Raw genomic sequence first — 13,821 nt, 5'->3', positions numbered from 1 at the left:
CATATTTGTGAGAAGGCAAGAAGTCTGAACTTGCGCTGCCTGGCTTGGAATCGCTCTACTTACTGCCAGCTAAGCAGTCACGGTGGGCAAATGCAGGAGGCCAGGATGGCAGCCTCCAAGGCCAGAGCTGAGCCCTCGTCCTCTCTGCCCATCTGACTCAGGTGTCAGAAACCTCGGTATACACTTCTTATGAGGGTGGAGGAGCACAAATGTGATTTTCTAATTAAAGCCACACAATTAAGATTGGCAAGCTCAGGCTGGCAGTATATAGACTGGGTAGCTTCCAGAAAAACAAAAACAAACAAGAAAGAAAGAAAACCCTGCAAGGTAGAGGGAACCAAAAAAACCTTCACAGTTCACTAACCTCCACATTTCGACACGGAGAAGATTTCACTGGCTACTCTGATAATGCAGTGTGAAAGTTTGTGATTGTTAATGCCAAGACCAAAGAAGAGCCTGCTTCAACCCCAACCCTGCAGGAAAATGAGGAAACGCCCCCAGAACTCATCCATCAGTCTCTAGCTTTTCCACCTCTCCTAGGCCTGACACTGATATCAGGAGTCTTCTTGGCTGCTCTTGTGGGAACATCCAGGCCTTCGAATGAGTGCAGCAGCTCAGGGCTGCCTGGCCCTTTGTGTTCAACAAAACACTGCTGTCTCTCCTACGTCACCAGGGAGAGCCGTCCTTAAGTCAGTTTCCCAGATCCATGTCAATTTGGGAACTAATCATTTAATACAACCAAACTTGATTGCTTTTACTCTATTTTTCTAGAAGCCAATGTCAACTCCATGGGGTTTTCTCAATATTAACATGATACTTTATCTGTATGAATAAAGAAATCAGGTGCCACCTTAACATGACCACTACAGAAAATTAAGTAAATTCCAATGGCTTCACTCAGATACAAAATAGAATTAGCATACAGCCCGTGAAAGTCTACACGTTTGGCTGCTATTTTGCTGCACAGAAGTAAAAGCGCAAGTACTTAAGAGCCTCTTGAAATCTCCCAGGTACATCTTAAGTCATTGTTCACTTTTGCTGCTAAGCTGCTGATTTTTAAGAAAATGATGTATCCTGCACATTTGTTCACAGCAAGTGATGAGGCCGAGCAGATGAATTCCTCATGGACCTTCCAATCCAGAAAGGGCCGGGGAAGGAGTAGCAATTTGAAATGAAATGCATCTCTAACCCCGACCTGGAGAAAGAATGTCTGCCCTCATTTCTATTCCACTCCCACACGACTTGGGAGGAGGTGCTCAGAGGTACTGCCACCAACACAACTCAGACGTGAGGACACAACCTACTGTCCATGGCGTCCCATGGCTTGGGAGAGGCTACAGAGGGGACATCTGAGCCCAGCATGTCTTACCGTGTCTCCAGGCTTGACAGAAATGGCCACCACCACTCCAGGCATTGGGGAGCGCAGAATGCTGCTTGTGTCCTCGGTTACCTTCTCAAGCATAAATTTGTTCAGTTCTGCTGCAAGTTTGGTTAAAATGTGCACATTGTACTTGAAAGAAAAAAGCATAAAGGAAGTTACATGATGAGCTTATCCTCTAAAACAGCACTTTGTCTTTAGTCTAAAACCCTACATTCAAATCATTTATCTCTGGAACATATGGAGCCAGGTTTTTTAAAAAGGAAACTAGTTCTTAATTATATATAAAAAAGCATCGTGGATCTTTAAGAACACCATCTTAGAACTTTATAAAGAAAACAGCAAGAACTTTGCTAGAGGACACTCTACGGGCTTGCAAAGCAGAGGAAGTCAAATCCCGGGAGTCCACCGCTTCCGAGATAAAGGCAGTGACACTGTGGGAACCAGTAGATGGCAGCAGATTGCTGTCACAAACCTCCCCAGCCTCAGGAGCAGCTACACTGGTACATCAATAAAATGAGACAAAGGCTTCGGTCTTCATTTGGGGGGCTGAGGGGGGAGAGTCTCACATTCAAACAATTCTCAGTGACATAAAATGTTTACATCAAAAATGGTTTTTTGGGCACATTATCATGTAGCCTTTTCTGATAAGACAGGAGAAAGGAAAGATAGGAGAACATCTTCTGGGCTGAGCCTCGATGCTATCGAGATTTTGAAAACAGAAAATGCCATGCGCAGCAGTTCTCGTAGAATCTTTATGTAGATGGCTCACAAAGGTGGAGGCCAGTGAGTCCAGGCAATCATAACACTTCTAATAAAGACAGCTCCTGCTGAACAGGAAACATCCCAGATCAACATGGATAAATATATGAACCAAAATTTGCTTGGAAAAAGAAATGCTTTGAGGTGGGGAATTGGAGACAGTGCCAGGTTTCTGGTTCCCACCAGATTTGGTCTCTCTGGGTAAGACAGAAGCAGCGCCCACTAGGCAGCTCCATTTTGTTGGAGGAAAGCTGCTGTAACTCAGAGCCTCCTGTGGGCATCGTGCTAGCAGGGAGGCTGCGGCAGAGTCTGCTTCCCACTTTGATTCTGCATGGGGACAGTGGCAATCTCCGAGTGGCTCTTTGCAGGGCCTATTTAAAGCAGGTGGGGGGAGGCCCCACAGAAGAGCTTTGATGGCCTAGGTTCCAAGCAGATTTGCGACACTATGACAGGTTGAATAATAACATCTTCTGCATGTTTCTTTACTCCTGAATGTGTGTTTTGCAATCAAGACATAGAAGTGTCTGCCAGTTTCTGAAGGATATGATTCTTAAGTGAAATTACAGCACAAATAAAAGCTTTTTGCTCCTATTAAAATTCATCTGAGTCATAAGTGGCAAAGGAAAGAGCAGGCTGCTGTCAGTCTGACAAACATTCTGGGCAGAGGAACTACTTATCACCCAGGAATTGTACTTCCAAGTGTCTCATTAAATCCTTAGGGAGGGGGACATAATTGGGCCAAATTGCACAGTTTTAGTATCTGTGCTCTATCTGCCTTGGAAAAGAAAATCCAGCACCACTAGAGGCACACAAGGCACCGGGCAGGTTCCCTTTCTAACTGGCATCACCGGGGGTGGCACTGCTCTGTAACCAGCTGGCATTCCACCTCAGGGGTTAGTTTTCAATGTAACATACCCACGTATCCACCCCCTCTTTTTCTTTATACTCTGACTTCAAAATGTGATCCTTGAATTTAGGAAAAGTATATACTGAGAATACAATTTAACAGCTTTTCACCACAGTATATAATATAGGCTTACAATCCAATAAATCAGCTATCACAAGTAAGCCGCCCTGCAAACAAAGTGCTAAGATTCTCCTCTGCGGCATTTCTCAGAAAGGCCCCGGTCCCGACAAAACTGGGTCCCTTACTATTTTTATAACTTTCCTATCTCCTGAATTCCTTTCTCTGTAGGGCCCCTGCTTTGCTTGGAAAGAGATGTAAAAGAGCCCAAGACTCGGGGCTTCAGGCACAGCCTTTGTTATTGATGAGATGTTCCTTTCTCTTTTGTATTTGTTTATTGTTCTTCAATCTGTTTGGGGATAAATGACTATTGTAATCACAGTGAGAAATAACAAGGAGGGAATGCCTCAGGAGAGTCTTGTTGAACACAGCCAACTTAGAAAGAGGAGGGAAAGCTGCTCCTCTTAAGTGCGCATGCCTTTGATGTTATCCTGAGCATCACAGACCATCTTAAAACAGCCTTTTGTCTGCCCCACAGTTGTGCATGGAGATGAAGTCTGAACAGGCCGAATGGGTGCTACACATGGGCCCATCCAATTGGGCATCCTGGTCACAACGACAGATGCTTTCCTTCTAGAACCTTCTCCAGAAAAGGAGACCTGCAGAGTTGCACTAGGCCTTCAGAGCAGATCTTCTGAACCGTTTCTCTGGGGGACACGTGGATATGATGGATGCTTAAGTGTTTCCAGAGACTGCAATATGTCTGTGTAGAGTTGAGGTGTGTGCGTGCAAGCAAAGCACACTGTTGATGTTTCCGAGGCTAGCTGCTAACAGAGTCTGGTTACGGAAAATGGCAGGTTTTCATCCTGTGTGGGTCAAGAAGAGCCAGGGAACAAAGAGAAGGGTCTGCGGAGGAGGTTGGTCAGGTCTGGCCTCCTTCCCTCTGCTGGCTTTAGGAGACTGTCTCTAAACCACCGTCATACTAATGTACAGTTTTAAAAACGCCTCACCAGGTGAGTTAGAGAAAAGGTGCTGTCTAGATGGGCTTCTATACCTGTGTATGACAATGAAGGAAGGTGTTTAATCCAATTATGTAAAACCACCCCTAGCCAAGTTGCCAAACACATCCATTTCATTGTGTCTATAATAGAACACCATGCCCAACAGGGAAATGCCATCCAAAAGTTTAAAAGAAAAAAGAATCAATAGAAAAACGCAAAAGCATAGTAAGAAGACTGCAGGCGATGGGACCAACATGGAACCCAGCAAGAAGACAAAAGACAGGGCTGTGGGAGAATGGAGAGGGCACGGGAGTGGGCACAGGCATGGTTCTCCAGAAGGATGTGCTCATCTGGCCACTGCATCCTGTAAGTGGGCTGCCCACCTGTGGGAGAGCACCTCAGTACAGCACCGCTGGACAGGAGGACTCCATATGATCAGCTTCAACCTGACCAGCTGTGTTTGTGGAGTTTAAAGTCGTGAATGTCTTTCCAAGGCCTCTAGGTACATGGATGAGTTTACAAGCCAAATCCCACGGTGTTGGTGGGATCCAAGGTATGACCCTTCACAAGGTAAAGTCCAGTCTGCTTTCCATGCCCTTCAAGCTGCACTTCCAGAGCTTGTGGGATTTCTCCCGAAGGAGGGCTCGGCTCCAATTCCCCTTTCTAACTCATTTTCTGCCAATGCCAATTAAGCTCTGCTTGCACCGTTGATCTCATTTCTTCTCGTGTCAGCTGTTGGCCATCTCAGTTACCGTGGAATCAAGGGCCAAAACCCCAGCTTTTCTGAGTTATCTGGAAGCCTCAAAGTTAGGAAGCATTGGCCAAAAACCGTACATGCTCTGCCATGCTCCCAAGTGTGGTGGCAGGTACGTTTTTTTCAAAGGCTGTATTCCTGTTCAGAGCTTCATACTCCCTGACCCCACACCTCAGTCTCTATCCTGAAACCACATCTTCATCTGCCTAGTGTGCGCTGACAGGCTCACTGTTCACTAAAGACCTCCTTCCCTAACTCAGCTAGGGGAAAAATCAAAAAATCATCATTAATGTTTTAGAAGTGACAGAAAGGAGGAGTGTCTTTTCAAAACTCCAGTTCATCAGGAAGGAGGGGAGCCATAAGCCACAGAGTGAAATTAGAAGTCACCAGTATGTCCCAGTTAACAAGAGGGAAAAGCAAGGTTCCAAACCATGGACTGTACCCTCTTCTCCACCTGAACATAGAGCCCATTAGCTGATCCTTTGAAAGAGAAATCTCTGGAAAACTCTTAAAGGTTCAACCCAGTAACAAAGGCGGAACGAGCAGACTGCAGTTACAGATCAGGCCAGTGCCAGGCCAGCCCCGGCCTCCGCCCAGCCTGGTGCAGCTGCAGTGGTGGCTGGGCCTGTTAGCATAATGCTGTGACAACTCCATCAGTGCAGTCTCAAGGTAGCTGTCAATCAGGACGCATCATTTAATCCAACAGCACTCGGAGGACTTTCTCCTACAACCCACATGACAGCACAGCTACAGCTCTATTTATATCAGAGCCCGGTTGTGTTCACAACGCTGCAGCAATTAGAGAAGATGCAACAGGCAGCAATATGATGAGATTTCCATTCTGCGGCATCACCCTGTAAAGTGTGATCCTGCGTCACAGAGTCACGCTAAATGACAGAAGGCTATTTTCCTCCGTCTCCCAGCCCGGCAGCACTTGTCTGCAGCCGTCTATAATTAGATTAATGGTGTGGTCCAGTACAAAGCGGGCCCACTTCACATCAGATAGCTTATGAATTAGGACAAACACTTATTTCAGTTCCAGGCAGAGAAAGCAATGACTGGGGTGTTTAGCATACCCTTTATGGTGGAATGAGATGTTAATTGTGTACCATTACCTCTAAACTGCTTGCTTGTTGTATAAATCACTGTGCTAATTGATGCAGAGATAGAAATGTAGCCACAGGCAAGAAAGCAAAGGAATGAGAGCTGAAGATGGAGGATAAGGGATTATCGAGGAAAACCATATGGAGACAAGGCTCCTTTGAAACCTCTGTTTTCTGCCCCTGAGCAGGAATCCTTCAAGTACAGCAGTGGGGAAGAAGGAAAAAAAAAACAACAAACTTTTCTTTTTACAAACACAATTTTCTTTTAAAAGTTCTGCTTGTCAAATAGCAGGTAGGTTAAATTAATCTTAAAACATACTTTAAAATATTGAAATGTGTGCTTTCAAACAGGCAGAACACCTTACCTGGACTGACTCGTGGGCTAAGGAGCCACCCTTCTAAATTACCCGATGAATATGTTTCTGGCTCATCCACAAGGCAAAACTCAAGTTTTATGAAGTCCTGAAATTCTCCTCAAAGAATCTACAGTGGCTTAGATCTGCCAGGCTAATTACACGGACATCTATGAACCAAGCAGAACGCAGTCTGCCAGTGACACAGCCATTAGAATACAGCTAGAACCCCAGCATCTGGCCGTCCCTGGTCAATTCCACATCATAGGGAAGAATTGCAAAGGAGATACTTTTTATACCTATTCTTAAACTAGCAAAACGAATAAATAAAAGCACTACTGGTCTAAGAGCGCCAGTCTTTCATCTTCGAATGTTCTTCCTTGTTTGATTGTCCTGCTCTCATTGGTCCGGAAACAGCTCTTGCTAGGTCTGGGAAGCACAAATACAGAAACCAAACGCTGAACAAGAGTCAAGCCGCGGGAGAGCCACAGCTAAACATGCCCTTGGGAAGTCCATAAATCAAGCCTGTGTCCTGTGTGTGTTTTCACTTTTTTAAGGTGCAAATTACTGCTGTGCACTTTTTCACAATTCAGGTGCCTAGTAATTAGCACTGTTATAACACAATTTTACACAGGGAGCAAATGTAGGAGATCGGTTAGTTAGTAGTTCAGTGTTCCCGCTTCACACTGACAGCTGACATCTTTCACAAAAGCACAATTTAGAAACACTGTATATACAAAGTGTAGCCTCCGGAAACAAAATATTGTCTTAACTTGCAAGACAGTAAAGCAATGTCCCAAGGAACAGGGGTAACTAGCTGGAGTTATCACAAATGAAACCTGGGGGAAATAGCCAAAGCTGCTCTGCCAGCAGCTAGCTACCTTTACTACCTGCTAGTGTTGGGAAGCCATACAAATCTGCCTAGAACTAACAATGCCTGCGCTGTGAGGCCACGGTCAACAGTTTAAGGTTTGGCACATTATAATAATTAACAAAAGCCTATAAGGAAACATCACAGTCCTGTGCAACAGAATAAAAAATTATCAAACTAGGAATGGAGATGTGGCTCAGAGTAGAGCGTTTGCCTTCTTGGCATCCAGAGGGCCCTGGGGGACAAAAGTCTTAAAAGAAAAGGAAACTTGTAAGGCGTAGTGGCACAGGCTGTCCACACAGCCCAGAGGCAGGGGACTGCAAGTTCTAGGCAGGCCTGGGCTAACCTGATCTACAGAGACCTATCTTAAAACCACACTATCCTCTCCTACGTCACAGCTGGAACTGAGTGACGTGTCCTAGAGGCGGTGCCCTGGCCTGCCCAGGTGTCTCACCGTTTCAATGCAGAGTTACAGTACAGCCCAGTGCCTCGGGGGAGGCGAGGAGCCAGCGATACTGGTGTGAACAGGTAAACACGTGTGCTTCTGACGCAACGCCTGTTCCTTCTCATTGAGAAAAAGGAGTTAGCACTGCTAGGAAAATCAGTGCACGCCTAACTGTTTGGTGACCTAGGCTGATCCCAGCACTGTCACTGGTCAATGCGTGGTCACAGGCCTCCACTGTGGTCACTGCCAGTCTGGAGTCAGGGTTTCAGTCGTCACGTGGTTTCCAAACTCCAGTTTCCTTTCTGGTTTTCGATTTTTGCTTTTTGTTTTTGTTTTTTAATCTCCTTTTGTTTGTTGCTTGGGACTAAATTCACAGCATTATATACACTGGGTTTATGCTTTACTGAGCTACAAACCCAGGCCTGAACTTCAGCCTTTGGTTGGATTCATAAATGTGCCACAAGAAATCACAAGGATGGTAAACAATAACTTGTCTTCTTGGAGGAAAAAAAAATTATAAAAATAGAGGCAGGAAGAAAAATTACAGCAAAACAAGAAAAAACACAAGAGGCTCGTTTTTTGAAATTCTTTCTAAAAAGGGTAGCTTCCTACCTCTCTTTAAGGTGACCTGACCAGTGTAGGCTGGTGAGGCAGCTCAGAGGTAGAAAGTGCTTGTTCTCAGTCCTGACAACCCGAATTCAGTCTCTGGGACCCACACAGTAAAAGGACAGAACCAGCTTCCTCAGGTTGTCCTCTGACTTCCACACACAGGCCAGGGTGCGTGCGCACACACACACACACACACACACACACACACACATAATGAAGATGTGACTGAGGAGTGAGTGGGTGGTAGCCTGGATGGGTCTCTGGTTTGAGGTAAAGAAACATCGCCTCTGGAGAGACCAGTTTGGAGATGTCCATCCACAACACGAAACTCAAGTCTTTTTCTGTTTCGTTTTGTAATCCCAAGCTTCTGTACACTTCCATTGTCCTTAAATAAATAACTTTCTCCCTTAACAACTGTACAGAGAAGCAGACTGAAAATTAAACCTCAGATCCCGCGCCACCCTCACCAGCAGGACCTTACTCTTCGGAGTAAGCTGTGCTCCTGGGAGGCAGCTTTCCTCGTCCCTGTCTTTACACAGAGTGGGGAATGAGAGGAGGCTCTGTCGGGGAGCGGGCCCCCCATACACACAGAGTGGGGAAGGAGAAGAGGCTCTGTTGGGGAGCGGGCCCCCCACACCTAGGCTTCTAAGGCTCACAGAGAGACCTCTGGTGGGAGGAGGAACTCGGAGGAGTCCTTAGCAGGCCTCTGAGGACACCAGTCTGCTGATGACAGAGACCCCACCCAGCATGCAATACTAGGAAGCCCCACGTGCAGGTGCACAGAGGATGGAGGAGCCCAGGCACCCACAGGCTGTCTAACAAGTAGGTGCACAGGCCACAAAAGCAATTTGCTAAAGTAAGTGGCACTTTCCCATCCACAGAGCAGGTCTGCTTACAGTACACTGCAGACTCCCAAGGCAGGGCATGTGCCTTCTGTTTGATCAGGAGTCTATGTGACACATTATGACTATAATGAGCTGGGGTTTGCTTTTCATACAAGAAAAATATTATAGATCTTTGAAAGCCCTGTACTCAATTATGTAACAATACTAACATCTGTTAACGGTACAAGCTGTTTCCATTCTGCACCCTGAATTGTTTTATGTAATTACGAGTTTATAAGGTAGTTGGTAAGCCAGTAAGAAGTACCTTTTTAAAGCACTCTGTAATTTGGGGTACAATGAAGTGTTCTCTTGAAAATCTGTAATTAGGGCAGCATCAACTTACAGGAAAGTACAGGAAATGTTATAACAACACAATTATGTAAACAGGCACATAGGTGGGAAGGCATACCACTTTGCTGTGGTCCCCACCCCTCTCTCTCCTTACTTTCTCTTCCATTTGAAGTCTTTGCTCATCTCAAGTGAAAGTATTGTTGTCACAGGATGCGGAACAAATGGACTCTGGGGAAAACAGATGGGGAGCTTGGCCTCCCCTCCCCAGTTCCTCAGTCCGGAGTCACAACACCAGAGGCTGGGAAGTGTGCCAGTGCTGGGCTTCTTCAGCAGCACTCTGGCCTGTGTGTGCATAGTTTAAATAATAAAAAATTTCACTATTATGAATTCATTAAAGAAATTCAGAATCAAGTAGGACAAAATGTTGGCTCATGTTGGACAGAAGTCACGAAACTAGCATGCTTAAAGGCAGAGTAAACAACGCCAGAGAGGACGACGATTGTGCAGTATTGTTGGTCAAACAATCCAAACCAGGATGCAACCCAACAAGACTTCACACGACGGTCCACACTACCAGGAATGACCTCTTTCGGGACTGCCGAGCAGCTCTGAAGTTCACAATGTCACACAGCTTAAGAGCTCAGCCTGGGTTACGAGATAGGCTGCTCGCATTCCGTGTGGTATATATGTTATACACATACAATGCTAAAGGCACACAAGACCTGCAAAACCTCATGGCTAATACAGATAGAAGAGGAGATGCGGCCCCAGACTATAAAGAACAGCAAGTGAATTTATTCTTAGAAGCCCACAAATCTGAATTGAAGACCTATAAAAGACATTACCTTTAACTAGAGATGGTGGCACACACCTCAGCACTTGGGAGGTGGAGGAATTCAAGGCCAATTTGATTATATAATAACTGAGGCTACATAAGCCTGTCTCAAAAACAAAGTTTTAAAGATGTTAACTTTTTGACCAAGTAATCTAATTTCTCAAGCAAAAAAAATATCTCTAAATTCAAATTATACATTGTTTTTAAAAGACCTTTTATGTGCACGTGTGTGCGCGCATGGGTAAAATGGTACTCACAGGGCTAGAAGAAGGTACCAGATCTCCTTAGCTGCAGTTATAGGCAGCTGTGAGCCCTCTGACATGAGTGCTGAGATCAGAACCTGAGTCCTCTACGAAAGCATCAAATGCTCTTAACTGTTGTGCATCCCTCCAGCCCCTGATAATAAACATCTCGTATGATAGGGATTAAACTGGCAAGGATTTGCAAAGCACCCAACAAGTGCCTGGGCACAACTATGCATCAAGTATTCTTTCCAGTTTTTGTCTTCTCCAAACATCTCTGATTACCCAGAATGAAGCAAGGTAGAATTATTCATGCTATATATAACAGGAACTTACAGATACTAACTTTAGTACTTGTTCTATGGTTTAAAGTTTATAAGCAAAAGAAGATTAAATTCTTCAAATACTACATACAACATAAATAGAAAATCTAAAATAAAAATCATAAAGGAGGATTCTATGACAGTAAGAACTTTTAGACCCCTAAATAGAGAGATGGTGAATTCAAGGCACAGTCTGTAAGATCCATTCACTTAAAACTACTTACTGAGCATATCTGGGCATTGTGAGAGTACGGATATGGAAACACGGCTCCTGGCCTGAAACACCATAACCTGGCAGTCAGAAAAGGCATCCTGAAAAGTTACAATATCGATATACGGGGCACTACCAAACACAGCCTCACTGGGAGAGGCCCCTAGGTTAGGAGGTCTTGGGAACATCGGACACAGTGTTTAGGGTCCTCAGCACAGCTACAGAGTTTCCACTTCTAACTCCAAACTTGAGAAGCTCTGGAGTGAAACTTTGTCCCTAGATCTTGACTCACAACTTGTGGTCCTCACTGCCTAATTCACAGGGTGGTCCTGAGGATCCTGAAGATCATGGGAATTCTTAGAGGAACAATCGACTTTGAGGCTCTGGTCTGACTCAGCTTTACCACGCCTGTCAAGGCTGCCCAAGTCCAGGCTAAAAACACACTGAGCCGTTTCCTATCCTTCCTTCCCTCCCCCTTTATCCCGTTTTAGGCAGGCTCTCACTATGTGGCCCAGACTGGCCTCAGATTTGAGGTGATCTCCTGCCTTTGCCTCAGGGATGATGGAACAAGGGTGTGTGCCACCACTGCAGAGAGAATAAAGAGAGGGCCGGCGGCGACCTAAGTGGTGGCTGCAGTGGTGGCGCACACCTTTAATCCTAGTACTCGGGAGGCAGAGTTGGCCAGATCCTTGTGAGTTCAAGGCCAGCCTAGTGTACAGGGGTAGTTCTGGAATAGCCAAGGCTAAAGAAACCCTGTCTCCCAAAATCAAAATAAATAAAGGAAGGAAAGCAGGGAAGGAAGGACAGGTGAGGCTAGGAATGAGATGCTTATTCAGCATGTGCAGGGAATTAGGTGTGATCCCTAGCACTGGGTGGTGGGGGTGGGGAGATAGGAAAAAATATAAAATATTGAAAGTTTACTGTGTTTGGATGATTTGTGGTCAATTCTCCAGTCAGAGTCCAGGTGTTATGAACTCCCCTGAGCTCCTGGTCTCCTGCGGTAGCACCTACTTCTGGGCTCCCGGACTTATCCTGGCGCTGTTTATCTTGTATTTAGTCTTATTACTTTGAGCTAGTATGGTGGTATATGCCTGCAATCTCAAAACTCAGGAGGCAGAAGACAAGGGATCAAGAGTTCAGAGCCAGCTTCAGCTATATAACAAGTTCAAAGCTAGCCTGAACTATGAAACCATATCAAAAATATCAAAACAAAGCAAAACAAAAACAAAATTAAATTGGAATTGTCAGCTTAGGTACCTGTTCCTTGCTTATAAAATGAGAGAAAAGTTGGTCATTTTGCAGTAAAGAACCCTGGCAACACCAACTCAACCAAGTAGTCACCGGACTGTCCGGGAATGAGATGATCAGGAGTGAGCCAGGCAGGCTGGCTGTGAGGAACCCCAGACAGTCCAGCTGAGGGACTGCTGATAAAACTGCCAAAACTGTGTTAGTCAGAAAGACTGAGGTACAGTTCTGGACAAACGGACTGGGGGTGGCGGTGCTGAAGCAGGCCCTGGACCTGGCATTTGTTTCTTTGTAAGTGGGTATTTTTATAGTGAGGAAACTGTCAAAGTAGGAAACGTTTGTAGTTTAGGCAACTATATTATATTGATACTGTTCATTTCCTGGTATTGAAAACTGTATAGCCATGATGTTATGAAAGGGAACGTTGTCTTGTACTGAAAAGCACAAAGGTATTATTAGCAACTTGAGAGCGGTACAAAGTAAAATGAGTGATAGATGATTGAATGGAAAGATAAGAAAATTATAGCTGAAGCAACCACCACAGTGCGTGGTTCACATGCAGAGTCTGGGATAATGACATGGGCAGCATGCATAGCATTGTCTTTTATAGTAAGCCTGACATCATTTTAAAGATTAAGAATTAAAACTAAATCTTAAAAACCTGAGATAATAGTTTCTGTGGTAGATAAGAAAACTAAGTGCAGGATTAGGACTGTGGATGCCGCTCAGGGTCTCCGAGGACATCTGCAGTAATTACTTTAAAGTGAAATCAGTGGTTACAGGGAGCGCTAATTGGGAGTTGGCACAGCTCCAGGTCGCTGACACTGTCTCCCAAATTAACCCAACAAACTGGACGGCAGAGCAGTAAAATATCTTTGCACTATTGTGAGCTCATGAATGAGAAGCAAGAAAGAACTCTGAGCTCTCCCCTGGTTTCATAAGAATGGACATTTCTCACAGACTTTGAATGAGGCTCTATCCCTGTCCTAAATACCTACAGGTTCACAGGACTGTCGGGGAGCCGCATACGTGGTGCTGGCACCACAGGCTGTAGTCAGTCCCCTACACACACTGCCGCAACCAAAGCCAACTGGGGAGGAAAGGGTTTATTTGGCTGACGCATCGCTCTATATCATCAAAGGATGTCAGGACAGGAACTCAGACAGGGCAGGAACCTGGAGGTAGGATCAGATGCAGAGGCCATGGAGGGATGCTGCTTACTGGCTTGCTCCCCATGACTTCCTTTAGCCTGCTTTCTTATAGAACACAGGACCACCAGCCCAGGAACGGCACCACCTACAATAGGCCCTTCCCGCATCAGTCACTAATAAGAAAATGCTCTACAGGCTGATCCATAGAATGATCTTATGGAGTATGTTCTCAATCAACCACAGAACAATCTTATGGAGTATGTTCTCAATCAACCACAGAACGATCTTAGGGAGGATGTTCTCAATCAACCACAGAACGATCTTAGGGAGGATGTTCTCAATCAACCACAGAACGATCTTAGGGAGGATGTTCTCAATCAACCACAGAACGATCTTAGG

At 45.3% G+C, this 13,821-nt stretch overlaps 1 protein-coding gene across 1 annotated transcript in view; it reads right to left on the bottom strand.

Annotated features, from left to right (window-relative positions):
- Nucleotides 1-13,821, bottom strand: part of Pcca (propionyl-CoA carboxylase subunit alpha) — a 281,682-nt gene that overhangs the window by 10,466 nt on the left and 257,395 nt on the right. Inside the window, exon 22 of the mRNA XM_075950227.1 lies at nucleotides 1,370-1,510. Within this exon, the coding sequence (XP_075806342.1) occupies nucleotides 1,370-1,510 (141 nt within the window). The remainder of the gene's footprint in view (nucleotides 1-1,369; nucleotides 1,511-13,821) is intronic.

The sequence above is a fragment of the Microtus pennsylvanicus genome, chromosome 15, assembly GCF_037038515.1.
Source record: "Microtus pennsylvanicus isolate mMicPen1 chromosome 15, mMicPen1.hap1, whole genome shotgun sequence".
Classification (NCBI taxonomy): Eukaryota; Metazoa; Chordata; class Mammalia; order Rodentia; family Cricetidae; genus Microtus; species Microtus pennsylvanicus.
Note: the sequence above shows the minus strand (reverse complement) of the source record. Positions and strands in the feature narration are given on the sequence as shown.